The sequence below is a fragment of the Grammomys surdaster genome, unplaced genomic scaffold (assembly GCF_004785775.1).
Source record: "Grammomys surdaster isolate TR1022 unplaced genomic scaffold, NIH_TR_1.0 123970, whole genome shotgun sequence".
NCBI lineage: Eukaryota > Metazoa > Chordata > Mammalia > Rodentia > Muridae > Grammomys > Grammomys surdaster.
In genome coordinates this window covers 234,836-249,191 of record NW_021619089.1, presented here as the reverse complement: position 1 = coordinate 249,191, position 14,356 = coordinate 234,836, and the positions used below count along the sequence as shown (strand labels likewise).

At 37.6% G+C, this 14,356-nt stretch overlaps 1 gene segment (V, D, J or C); it reads right to left on the bottom strand.

Moving 5' to 3' along the window:
* Positions 1 to 2,000: 2,000 nt before the first annotated feature.
* Positions 2,001 to 2,962, bottom strand: LOC114636415. The segment is given in 2 exon segments: positions 2,001 to 2,500; positions 2,869 to 2,962. Coding segments are annotated over 2 exon segments (531 nt in total).
* Between the last annotated feature and the right edge of the window lie 11,394 nt (positions 2,963 to 14,356).

The window sequence follows — 14,356 nt, the reverse complement described above, 5'->3', positions numbered from 1 at the left end:
GTGTGTATACAACACATATACATATATAATAATAAACAATAGCAACGAAGAACAGGAAGAGAGGACTATAAACTGAAGAGGGAGGCCATGGAAGGTGTTCATGACAGAAGATGGATTAGCAAGTATGGTATAATATACATCATTTCTCCCGTGAAAAACTTGCGGTTGGTTTATGTGGCCTCACCATGAAGTTAAGCAAATGGCAATGGAACATGGCTCCTTAGCCACTACTAGAGAAAGATATTTATATATTTCCTTAAAACATGTACTTTTAGACATGTACATATATAGTCAACAATATACCTACCAAATGAATAAATACATGTGTATCTATAAATGTATATTCACAAAACTAGGAAATGCAATCAGCCTAGACATCCATCAAATGAAGCATGGCTAATGAAAAAGTGAGACACATCCAAGTGGAATTTTATTTAGCTTCATAAAAGGCTGAAATGAGGAAATTTGCAAGAAAATGTGTGGAACTATCAGAAAATATATACTGAGTGAAAAAGAGCAATGTCATGGATTCACTCTCATAAGTGGATCCTAATGGTTACATTTGAATGATTTATCTGGAATCTATAAAGTTTGTAAGTTAAAAAAAAAATATGATGAGAGAGGAATTGAGAATAGACCTTAAGGAGAGGAGGAGACAGTGGTGTAGTGGACAGATGAGGCTTAAAATACTGCCACTTGGTTTTCAGACTCCATTTTGATCATAAGGTAAAATTAAATTCAAGTTTGTAGTCCCTAGGTTAGCCAGGAACGATTTAATGTAGCTGACCAACTTCCTCCTTATTTATTTATTTTTGTTTGTTTGCAAAAGCATAATGACTATTCCTAACCAAAAAAGAAAAAATAATTCTGATTGATGAAAAATTTTAGCAAAATTTTGACACAGATGATTTTGGGTTTTGTTGTTGTTGCTGCTGCTGCTGCTGCTATTGTTGTTGTTTAAATAATTGCTAAGAGGAATGCTTGGGAACACAGTCAGCTCCTGAGTCTATGCTTCTGTCCTGCCCTGACAGATGAGATTTTGCTGGCTGATTCAAGTAAATATCATGCTTTTTGAGGAAATTTACAAGCCTGAGAAGTCATAGACCTTGTAAATAGGTAGCCTGGGCAGACAATACCAACTTAGATAAGGACAGGCGAGTCATAGGCAGAGTCATAGTGACTTGTCCCCTGAACCTTCACCCAGCCGATACTCGGTTCTGAAGATATCTGTATTCCCCCTGAACACCCACACTCCAGTGTCATTCCCTTCCCCACATCCTGCCTTTCTGTGTTTATAACCCCTGAGTGAAGAAATTCCAATTTGAGAAAAAATAAATTATAAAAAAAAAAGAAAGAAAGAAATTCACAGGGTCAATGGCCTGGAGAAGTAGATAAGAAATGAAGTATGTTTTATACTGAAGCATGGATATTACATCGTTTTTTATTTTTGGATCCCTTAAATGTTCTTTCCATTTAAAATAATTTTTATCGGTGTTCCTTTTAGCAGCCTATATGTTCAATCAAAATGAAAACAATACTATCAACACATAGAAAGGCAATATTCATGCTAATAAACTTTTAGAATCTTTTCTCCTATTGTCAGATGAATAAATTTGGGGTGCTTATATAAATCACTGTCACTTCACATGTATAACAGATAAATAAAAACTAAATAAATGTAAATAAAAAAGAAAGAAAGGTACAGAGTCAATGGACATACTTCACGCAAATGGAAAACAAACAGAAGATAATAAACATACAATAGAATTTAATCAAATGCTTAAAATGTGGCAAATGAAGCAATTATTAGTAAGTGAGAGAATTTAACAAAGGAATACTTCTCAGTTTCCTATCTGCTTTACTGGATAATGTTGAGTAACAAAGAAAGACAAAAAGACAAGGCCTGTAGGAAAAAAATGGGTTTATACTATGTTTTACAACCATCATTGCTTATTGCTGCGAGGCCACTTGTTCACTATTCTACTGAGGCAGAAGCAATATCATTGTTATTGTAGTCAATGAAGGCAAAAAGGATGACCAGTGAGCTGTAGCCAAGATGCACATGCTGTCACCTGCAGCACAAAATCTGCAGTTCCAAAACACTTCTCTTTCATACAGATAAGTAACTTATTTGACAGCTGTGATACTCCAAGCAAGGTCATTTTTGTTAGGGTCTGCATCACTGTGGGAGGTAAATGTGTACCTTGGAAGCAGTAATAAACTCCCAAATCCTCAGGCTCCACTCTGCTGATCTTGAGTGTGAAATCTGTCCCTGACCCACTGCCACTGAACCTGTCTGGGACCCCAGAAAATCTGTTGGAAACCTTGTAGATTAGGGGCTGTGGAGACTGGCCTGGCTTCTTCAGGTACCAAGACAAATAGGTATTTCCATTACTGTGTACAATGCTCTGACTAGACCTGCAAGAGATAGACGCTTGTTCTCCAAGGCTGACAGGCAGGGAAACTGGAGTTTGGCTCATCACAACATCACTACTGGAAGCTGAAAAAATAAGAGAGAAGTACAGAATCATGAACAATCTTATGATTTTTTAAACACATTTCAACTTAGATATGTTAGATTGTTGTACATACAACAATTTATATATTAAAATTCCCATCCTAACAAGTTAAATAGAATCCCCACGGTGCTTCTATACTTAATGTAGATTATCCCATATATCCATGTCATAATATTCATTGTAGCCTAGGTTCTCTCCCATCTGAAACCTCCTTCTCGCAGATATACACCCGACATACCCCATACTGGAGGATAATACTTGTCTACTCATACATGGCACAATACATGTAGTGAGCAGTATGACCGAGTTCTTGTGCTACCTCCCCATTCTCAATTCCTCCTATTCTCACCAGGAATCCAGAACAACAGCACCAACAGTCTACCAGGCAACTTCATTTTGAGGAGGAATCCTGAGAAGACTTTTCAGTCAAAGAAGAAGACAACAGGCCTTTTTATCCAAAACTGGCATGGGTGGTTCCTCCTCGGGGAACAGTATGCAAAGGCCTGGGTTGATATTGCAATACAGATAGAGGGAAGTACCCTTACAGCTTCTTATGATTGCAAAATTAAAACATCCTCTTCTAGTTTCAGTGGGCACTAGTGCTCACAGATAAACAAAGAGAAACTAGGAATGTTAATCACATAGTGCTGCCTCCTCAATGGAAGAAATATATACTTGCTTTTCACCTAGAATACTGAGAATGGATGTTGTTAGTAAACTAATGACCTTTTCTATCTATAATTGCTCACCCAGATTCTCCAGAATCTTCCATCACAGACCTTCACCATTAGTTACCTTTCTCAAATTGAATCCAAGCCTATGGGAGAAGTCACATGTACATTGCAAAAAAGTTTCAATGTAGCCATGTCTTAGGTTTACTGTGCAAATAAAGTTGAAATAAAAGTTTTTGGTTTCAAATATTATACTGTATTTAAATGTGTCTAAAATATACTGCCCTGATGTCAGACTTTAGACCTGTGAAATGCTGTTACCTAATTATTTAATTCTTACCCCAGTTTCCTTCTTGCCACAAATGTTTGGTTTCTCTGCCAGCCATGGTACTTGTAATGACCTCCACAGCTGGTACCAACCATGAGGGACACCACCTTTATAGAAGATAACAAAATTCTCTTTAAATAGAAATTAAAGTCTCAAGAAAATTAGGCCTCTTACCCAAAGGATTGATACTAATAAAAAGTAAAAGTAATATGTGTTCTAATCAGCCCATTGAGACAAAGCTTTTTGTATAATTGTTAGGATAGTTGTTAAGAATGAGAGAAAACTAATGATGTAAAGAGTGTTCCAGAAAAACAAATCCCTGTCAATTATTTATTTTAAAAGGGAATTTAATATAAAAAATAGATATTTTGAGTTTTTGGCAAGATAGGCAGATTTGACTGTGGGCCTACTCATGCTTCCCAGTTGACAGATATGCACAGATATCAGCGTACACTCCTCATATATGTGCCTTGAATGGAGAAATGTATGGGAAGAAGCAAGGAGTGGCAGCTTTCAGATACCATTTCCAGCTTGTCTCTGAAAGCTCATGAATGAACAACTTCTTGATTGTCCACAGGGGCAAGGAATTGTGCCCATGTCATAATGCTAATGTTCTGTGGAAGTGTTTGAGATGATGTCACAATGGTTGGATATTAATCTTCTTGTATACTTTGTCAGTATTATTAATAATATATTATATACATGGGGAAATAGTTTAACAATAATTTAGTAAACATCTATACAAAGGGTATAATTTTTATTTCTATTTGCTTGACAACTGCTACCTTCCCTAAATAGACAACACTTGGACAGAGAACTTATTCTGCTATAGTATCATTTGCTGGTCCTCTTTGGCTGTGGACCTCCAGTAACAGTAAGATACAAGCTCAGCAGAGCAGATACTGCAGCACCTAGCATACCTCTGAGGTACTCATCTCTCAGGTTTTCGCAATACCTATATAGTACATGACCTAGTTCAACACTCATTAATATTGAGGACTTTCATTTCTTAATTCCCTCACCAGAAGTATTCTATCCCCAATTTCACCCAATCCTCAGCAGCATGGCCCAGCAGAGAAGTTTCTTCCTCATTATCTCACTAGTGATCCAATAGCATAGGCTGAACCTCAGTCTTTTAAACCTCCCATTCTAAAAGTTCCCCACGTATACCCGTGCAAGAATGTCTGTGCTAGATTTAAATGCATGGGTTATCATGCCACCATCACTGTAGGCAGATTTTCCATGTATATAATGAGAATTTAATTAACAGTTCATCCTCAGAGACTGGCTTTTTTCAGTGTCAACAAACTAAGAAGTCATTGGCAGTGATCTACCACAAGCCATTTTGATTTATCATGAAATTGAAAGTGGGCAACTCATAGATTATTTGAAACCCAAGTAGAAGGAAGACCACACCAAAGTTTCTATGCTACAGTTCTACTCAGAACGAGGAAGAAAATAATTTCGAGAAGAGAAAGAGGGATCTTGGAGGGAGAGAAAAGAGGAAGGAAAAGGGGGACTAGTTCAAATACAAGAGATCTTGCAGAAGTCGAGTGCATCAGGAATTTTGATGGAGGTATGTAGCAGTGGGGGAAGGGGAACTGGTCATACCCACTAGAAAGTTCCAGTTGTCAAGAATCCAAGAGGTTTCCAGGACCCTACAGCAAGGGGATTAGCTGAAATACCCAACAAAGGGGAAAGAGAACGTGTAAAGACCATATCCAGATGTCATGGTTTGAATATGCTTTGAACAGGGAATGGTACTATTAGAGGTGTGGCCTTGATGGAATGGATGTGCCACTGAGGGTATGGGCTTTAATGCATGCACCCTAGCTGCCTGGAATTCAGTCGTCCACTAGTAGTCATCAGATGAAAGTGTAGAATTCTCAGCTACTCTTGCACCGATATGGCTGGGATACTGCTATATTCCTACTCTGATGATAATAGACTGAACATTTCAACCTATAAACCAGCCTTAATTAAACTTTGGGGTTTTTTTTATAAGATTTACCTTGGTCATGGTGTCTGTTCACAGCAGTAAAACACTGACTAATACACCAGTACATAGGCACATGCCCTGGTTGCAGGATGAGGCCACCCACCTACCTCAAAAATGTTAATCCAGAATTCCTCCTGTCAGAAGGAAATGCAGGGACAAATTGTTTTTCAGAGTCTGAAGGAAAGGCCACCCAGGGACTGTTCCACCTAGGGATCCATCCTACATACAGACACCAAACTTTGACAGTATTGCTGATGTCAAGAAGTGCTTGCTGACAGGAGGCTGGTACAGGTATCCTCGAGAAGCTCTGCCAGAGCCTAACCAATATAGAAGAGCATGCATGAAGCCAAACTTCAGACTGAGTGCAGAAACCTCATAGAGAAGTTCGGGCAAGGACTAAAGGAGCTGAAGAGGTTTGCCACCCCATACGAAAAAAAGAATATCAACCAACCAGAACTCCCAAAGCTCCCAGGGTCTAAACCACCAACCAAAGAATAAACATAGGGGCGCCCATGGTACCAGCTGTATATGTAAAATAGGGTAGCCTTAATTGACATCAATGGGAGGGGGAGCCCCCTGATTCTGTGATGGCTTGATGACTCAGAGTAGGGGAATACTGAGGCGCTGAGGGGTAAGTGTGTGGGCAGGTGAGGAAGCTCCCTCATATATGCCAGGGAGGGGGATAAACTTTGTGGAGGGGAAACTGGTTAAGGAGATAACATTTGAAATATCCAATTTTAAAAAGAAAAAAAGAAAATGAAAATGTAGGAAATTTCTAATATCTAACTACATAAGATTCGTCCTCTCTTTTACTAAAACAATCTCTGATATATTCTATAATCATGTGATTTCTGTGTGGAAATTTGTATTAAACTACGATGATAAAAATTAATTCATAGCATTTTATCATATTAATTAATATAATTAACTAGCATGATTAATTCTGAGTATATGCAAAATCTGAAAAAGCAGTTTACTTAAAATTTTAAACAGCTTTAATCTTCCCATCAGTTTTGAACTGAAAATTTATAGCAAACTCAAGCATCTAATAGTAAGTTAAAATCCAAACTATTTATCCCTTAGTAGTTAAATATGAGTTCCCTTTCAGCAGGAGGATAATTTTACATTTCTAAAAGAGACTATGATAAATTCCATCTAAAATATGTCTCTTTTAAGTTCTATAAATATTATGAAAAATATGTACTGGAGCAACATGAATTCCAGATAGATGCATGTCAGATAGAGAATTATATGTGTTGCTTTCTTGTGAACTGGAACACCTGAGGAATCCAAACCTACTAGGATTCCAGCATTCCTTGTAAAACTGGTATGTTGTGCATATCCTTTCTCACATTTTCAGGGTGTGTGTCTCTTTAATCTCTAAAGTATCACACTTTTAATTAATTAATTAATTTAATGAATGAGGAGTATTCTATCTGCATGTACACCTACATGCCAGAAGAGGGCATCAGATCACACTGTAGATGGTTGAGTCACAATGATCTTTTTTTTTTTTTTTTCAGTTTTTTTTTTTTTCAGTTTTTGGAAGCAGGGTTTCTCTGTATAATCCTGGCTGTCCTGGAACTCAGTCTGTAGATCAGGCTGGACTCAAACTCAGAAATCCGCCTGCCTCTGCCTCCCAAGTGCTGGGATTAAAGGCGTGTGCCACCAACGCCCAGCTGAGTCACCATGATCTTGCTGAGGATTGAATCCAGGACCTCTGGAGGAGAAGAAAGTACTCTTATCTACCAAGCCATCTCCCCAGCCCCTAAAGTATCATATTTGGATGACACTGGAGATATATGAATTAAAGAAAACGCAAGTGACATAAACTCCCAAAGACTAGTTATTGTTTACAGATGACCTGAAGTTCTCCCTTCTTCATCTATGCTGCATTTGGAGGAACTTAAGTGTGCACATAAATTGTGGCTTGGTCCAGGCAGAGGGAACATACTGGGGGAATACTCTGGGTGAGTTTTCAAAATAGCATGAGCATGCTTCACTGAGTGGACAGATGCCAAGGCCCCTGACCCTTAATGATTGATTTTTTTGTGAATGCCCATTTTTATATAACTCTCTTAAAAGGTTCTCCAGCATACAATGCAAAGTCTGATGTTCAACTTTTCTTAAGTACATGGACATTTTTGAATAACTGTTTCCTCTTAATTAACACTCAAGTTTGTTATGGAAACATAATTAACCTCAGGTGGTCATGTATACTCTCCTGAGTAATTTAGAATGTGTGTTTGGTCCACACTGTATTCTGACACTATTTCCCATAACCATCAGGTCACATTATTTATCTGGAATCTGACTTTGGACATCTCTTCTAACTCTGTATCTTCATTTATACCAGATCATATATGTTTAAACACAGGCATTCAATTTTATGATTCTTTGTCAGAAATAGATACCAATTTCCACAGTGTTTATAAAGTAATCCGAACTCCACTCACATTCTCACCAACTTCAGTGCTGGGCCCCATTCAATATTAAATAATGCTAGAATATCTGTCTACCCTGCTGTCACTTAACAAAACCTATCCAAGTATCTCATTCACTATTTTCCTAGAAACAAATCCACATTTTTTTCCTATTTTCCAATAAGATATGGTGTGTAAGTCTGATTTCCATCCTAAATTTAGACTTGATTTTCATTTTACAATTCTATCTTGAAAATTTGAAAATTTCTTTTGCCCTTTTAGATTAACATGTTGTGGTAAAGATATTCAATCTTTTTGCCATAAACTTTTGAAACTTTTGAAAACTACAAATTCAAAACCGCTTAGGAATTTGATAACCCAGTGATTTCACAGGACGTTGTACCTAGTGATGTTAGAGCCACATACTGTAGAAGTATGTTTCCTATGAGAAAATAGTAAAGCATGGATTGTAGAGTGTAGAAAGAGAAAAAATTAGGGAAGTTTGTGCTTTCTTCTCTGTTTTAGAAGTCTTGTTCATAAAAAAATTTTAAAACAAGCTTGAAAGAAAGCTCATTAGAATTGAAGCGTAAGATCATACAGTTAGCAAACTATATGACATTCTGTAGGAAAAATAGGAATGCATTCTCCCATTAAGTACTTTTCCTGCCTTCATTGTTCATCTTGTTCATACATGCTATTTTTTTTTCAGCTGTCTAGAATAGTACCAGGCCCAGGAACATGGCTGGAGGCTTCTATGTTATTATTTGAACTGAGGAGCCATTGATGACTATTCATTCAAGTCTACAACAAAACTTTGATCTCAAACTTGCATGGATGGAAGTTTCTGTCAAAAAATGTGAAATTTACATATGTAGATGCTTGAGAAGAGCCAAGCATATGTAAAGATTACCTTTGTGAGGAAAAAATATGTAAAATGCTTTCTTCTTTTCAGCACTGGTGGAAAAGAACAGCAGTGTAAAATTCTGAATTAGGGACTAGCCGTTGGGTGCACAAGCCATACCGTTCTTATACATTGTCAGAGATCAATGTATTGAACAACAGTTGAAAAGGCTATCAAAAATTGACTTGTATACCTCCTGAAGCTACAAAATCACAAAACAGACTCACTCTCATATTGACATTTTAATAATTTTATTAGTAAATTCATGAATTCAAGTTTAAGAAGGTTTCTCATTTATGAATATGATCAACAAATCTCAGGAAAAGTCATTATATGATATGTAAAAAATAGAATTCTATAAGAATATTTAAAGTATAGAACATAGTATAAAATTTGACAATAGCAGAGACCAAAGAACATTTAAAGATATTTGTGAAATTTTCTAGCAAGCCTATATCATGAGGCTATTTTGTCCTATGTGTCCTACATAGTCCTTTTCACTCCTTTTCTCATTAGTCTCTTTTATATAATAATGTGATGACTGAATCTATTAGCAGATTTACAGAATCTCTAATACTCTCATGACAACTGACAGGTGGCCTCCAGAAACACTGAAGATGGGAGCTCTTACCTGGTAAATGAGATAGCATACAAGGTGCTGTTCTTAAGGTACTGTTACAAGGAATGTCCTGGTCCCCAGTCTTTTCTTTGTATTGCAATCAGAGAGCTTGGCTCAAGGATCTTCCTGTAAACCTCCAAATCTTTAGAAACATGTCCCAATTCTCTCCTGTGAACTTTAATTTCCTCAGAAACCCTTGCATGCTGACTGTCTCTAGTTCTAGGGACTAAGCTATCCATTCAGTATCCTACCATGTAATTTTCTTTGGTTTTTATGTCCACAGCCTTAAGAATTCTTATAATAAATCCCTTGGTTGTCTGCTATTCATCTCAGTGTCCTATGAAACCATGATACCAAACCCAAACATGTAAAATTTTGTTCCTTTAAAGTGTTTCATTTCTAATTCATGTCAGAGAAGCACACATGTGATTATATATAACTATATAGAATCTAACAAACACAAATGAGAATAATCATGTGATAGCTGTCATTCTGATATCACTTAATTCAAGTGCTGTAAGATATAAAGTAAAAAAGATATAAAGTAAAGAGAAATTATAAAATTCTCAAATAAATGGATATAGCTAGGAGGAGATAGTATTAAGTATGGTAACATTTAGAGTTGTGTGTTTTCTAGTTTCTTGACTCAAAAAATTTTGAAATGTGTACTGGGGTTGAAAGGGAAGGAAATATCATAAGTGGGGAGATACTACAAAAGGTTGTGATATTTTGTGTATGGTTGACACTATTAGGAGGAATGACCTTATTCGAGTAGGTATGTCACTTTGGGCACAGGCTGAAGACCCTCATCCTAGCTACCTGGAAGTCAGTCTTCCACAAGAAGCCTTCAAATGAAGATATAGACCTCTCAGCTCTGCCGGTACCATGTGTGCCTAGATACTGCCCTGTTCCCACCTTGATGTTGATGGATTGCACGTCTAAACCTGTGAGCCAGCTCAATTAAATGTTGTCCTTTACAAGACTTGCCTTAGTCATGATGTCTCTTCACAGCAGCAGTAAAACTCTAACAAAGACACAGGTGATATGAATAGGCAAAGAGACTGATGAATAGGGAGAATTAAGTGTGAAGGTGTATATTGTGGGGCACATTGACAATGCCAAGAGGGAAACTGAGATTTAACTGGTGAGGTCAAACATGATCGAATTCCAGAAATCTCAAAAGTTTGGAGATACAGAAAGGGAACTAACTCCCTCCCTGTTTCCTATCCTACTTTTGAGCATGTAATCCAAAGACACCCCAACCAGGTGGACACATTGTCAGTCAAATAGCACAGCACCTAGAATCCATCTCCATGCAAACAGAGCAGTCTGTGGCAATAAAATGCATTTAGCTTTCAAATTTCAATCCTCTTCCCAAGGTTCTTAGAGTACTAGTCCACATGAAATAAAACACAAAAGTTTTTTTTTTTTCCCAAGGATTTTCAGGGACTGACTGATTTTACTTGGCTATAATACTTAGGGAAAATTCCCACATACTCTGAAACCACCAATCATTGGACTTTTGGCTCACCTGCCTGGTGAGACTCCTGTCTCTTGCAGAGCCTCTCATATAGTGTAGAACTCCAACATCACCACTGCCACCATGGGACCAAAAAATCCAGCCCAGCACCTACTGCCTGAACCTCTTTATTCCTTTTGTAACATGTTTGAGCATTCCTGGCTGGACTAGAGTGATGAGATCCCTATTCATCCGGGACTCCACTTCACCCCCTTCAGGCCTTATGAGCAGCAACACATGATGCCCTAGGAGGAAGGGGTAGATTGTTGACCCAACACAACCCAGAATTTTTCCTGCCCTTTCAAGCCAATGTACTGGAGCCATCCACAAACCCTGAAGGTAAGGCTGAAGCTGGAACCACAAAGGATGATATTCCCTTATTTTAAGCAATATGACTATCTGTAAATGCCTCCAGTTTCCTGTAATTAATATAATTTTATTTAATTTAATTCTTGAACTACATTTGTTTATTCAGATATAAAGAAAAAGGAATTTGTAAAATTTCCAGTAAATAGATGTAGCTGGAAAGGATTGTATTGCTGAAGGTAACCTACACAGTTGTGTGCTTAATTTGGAGTAGATGTTGAATGTGAGAAATTCAACTGTTGGAGTGAGGAAGGGAATCCTAAGTGGGGTGCAGGAAGGTGTTGTGGAAGAGAAAAGTATCATTAAGAATGTTGTAAATGGGGAGAACAAAATTCTCACAAGGGGAAAAACTGAGACAAAGTATAGGAGAGCAGGGACTGAAGTACAGATCATCCAGAGACTGCTCTACCTGGGGATCCATTCCACATGCTGTTAACAACCACAGACACTATTGTGGATGCCAAGAATTGCTTGCTGACAGGAGCCTGATATCCTGTCTCCTGAGAGGCTCTGCCAGAGCCTGACAAATATAGAGGAGGATGCTTGCAGCCAACCACTGGACTGAGCACAGGGTCCCCAATGGAGGATTTAGAGCAAGAACTGAAATAGCTAAAGGTGTTTGAAACCCCATAGGAAGAAAGACAATATCAACCAACCAGACCTCCCAGGGAGTAATCCAGGAACAAAAGGGTACACATGGAGCAACCCATGGTTCCAGCCACATGTAGCAGAGAATGGCCTTGTCAGGCATCAATGGGAGGAGAGTCCATTGGTCCTATGAAGCCTTGATTCCCTTGTGTAGGGGAATGCCAGACCAGTGAGCTAGAACTGGCTGGGTAGATGGGGAAGCACCCTCATATAAACAGGGGGAGGGGAAACCTGGGAAGAGGATAACATTTGAAATGTAAATAAAGAAAATACCCAATAAGAGAAAAGAATGTTGTAAACAGACATAAAATTATCAATTATTTGATTATTTTCATATATATATTGATATTACTAATATAAATGAGTATTAATAGGCTTAGACTGCGTAGGGCATAATACTCAAGTCAAACGTTTTAGGTAAATGTCAAAGTAAAAATCCCTGTACCAATATTGCATTCTTTTCCTTCAATATGTTTTTCAGAAGTATACTGAAGATCCCTAAAACAATGTATGTGATTATCATTGTTCTTGATTGCCATGATGTTTTAGATGAGAATACACTCCAGATATTCAATTATTTGAAAACTTGGTGTCTTAGAGTTTTAATACTGCAAACAGACATCATGTCAAAGGCAAGTCTTATGAAGGACAACATTTAATTAGAGATGGCTTACAGGTTCAGAGGTTCAGCCCATTATCATCAAGATGGGAGCATGGCAGTATATAGGCAGGCAAGGTACAGGCAGAGCTGAAAGTTCTATATCTGAAGGCTGCTAGAGGAAGACGGACTTCCAGGCAGCTAGGAAGAGGGTCTAAAGCCCACACCACAGTGACATACCTACACCAACAAGGCCTTTACTCCTATAGTTCCACTTTGTGGGTGAAGCATATACAAACTATCATACTTGCTCTACAGTTGCTGTCACTGAACCAGTTGGAGGTGTGGCCTTCCATACCTAACTCCTTACACAAAATTCAAATCCAAGTGGGTCAAGGACCTCCACAAAAAATCAGATACATCGAATCTTACACAAGTAATCCAGATAACAGGAGCTTAGCCAATTTTCTATTGCACCATTCTTCATTTAAAATTCCACCAATTATACTTTATTTCTGATTATGAAGGAATATTCTGCTGCATGCTCTTTCCACATTGTCCAAGGCATATATAGAGAGTGGTCATAAATGAAAACAAACCTTTACATTTATTATTTTATTATGCTAGGGATTTTTTTCAGTGATATCAATCATTCTAAAGTAACACCCTACTTTCACTAACAGCAATGATTGAATGGAAAATTGTAATATAATTTAACAAAAAATATCTCAGAAAAAGAAAAGGGATCTAGTAAAAGAAATCTGAAAGGAGAAAAACAGAAATTTTCTTAATTTGATTGCAGAGTTAGCTTCTAAGGACTCTCCTGAAGGGAAACAATCAAGATAAAAAAAACAGTTCTTGAAAAGAATTTCAGAGTAACAGGTATTAGGCATAAAGGCTCCAAGAGTTTTTCACAAAGAGAACTCAAAGGAAAACAAGGAAACAACAGAAAACTGTCACCTAGGCAGAAGACTCAATATGAATATGATAGATTTTACACACCAGAGTCTACCTCTTTTATCCCGAGATAGAAAAGAACTAAAGGGTGCACGTATATGAGATTCAGACATACCCATATCCATCATAACAATACTCATAAAAATTTTAAAAAAGAACCATATGACTCACCTAAGAAGAGATATTTTTGTGTGTAATATTTGCTTTTTAAAATACTTATTTATATATCAAATAACAATTCATATGTTATTTATTCAAAAATAATATGTAATAACTATATACTTCATTCACATATTATTTTTCATATTATACTGTAGTGGAATATCTTCCCACTATATTTACATAAAGCTCAGTGATTTGTCTGTATGAGAGGTAGGCAGAATGATGATTCAGAAGGAGAAGAAAGAGGAGGAGCTAGAGAGGGGTGGGAAGAGATGCAGGAGCCATGGAGAACCACACATGGGTCCAAGATGGTCTTGGGTAATGATTTATATTTAAGGTTAGATATTGGGAAACACCTCTAATTGGGTGGGTATCTTCTTAATTGAGCATTATCAAATATATAAAGCTATTGGATGGTCTTTAAACTTTAGAATCTCATTTCTACCAGGTACTTCATGGATTGAAAGATGGTCTGGGCTCAGCCAAGCATTGTGGAGACAACATGGTAGATTGGCAGAGCCATCTCCCACACTGGCATCTCATGGGTTCCAGGGCCAGTGCTTCTGGCCAGTCTGAGCCAAGGCAGCAATGAGAACACGCCACAACTCATGGTCTCAGGCCTTGCCTAGTCAGGAACATGGTGGCA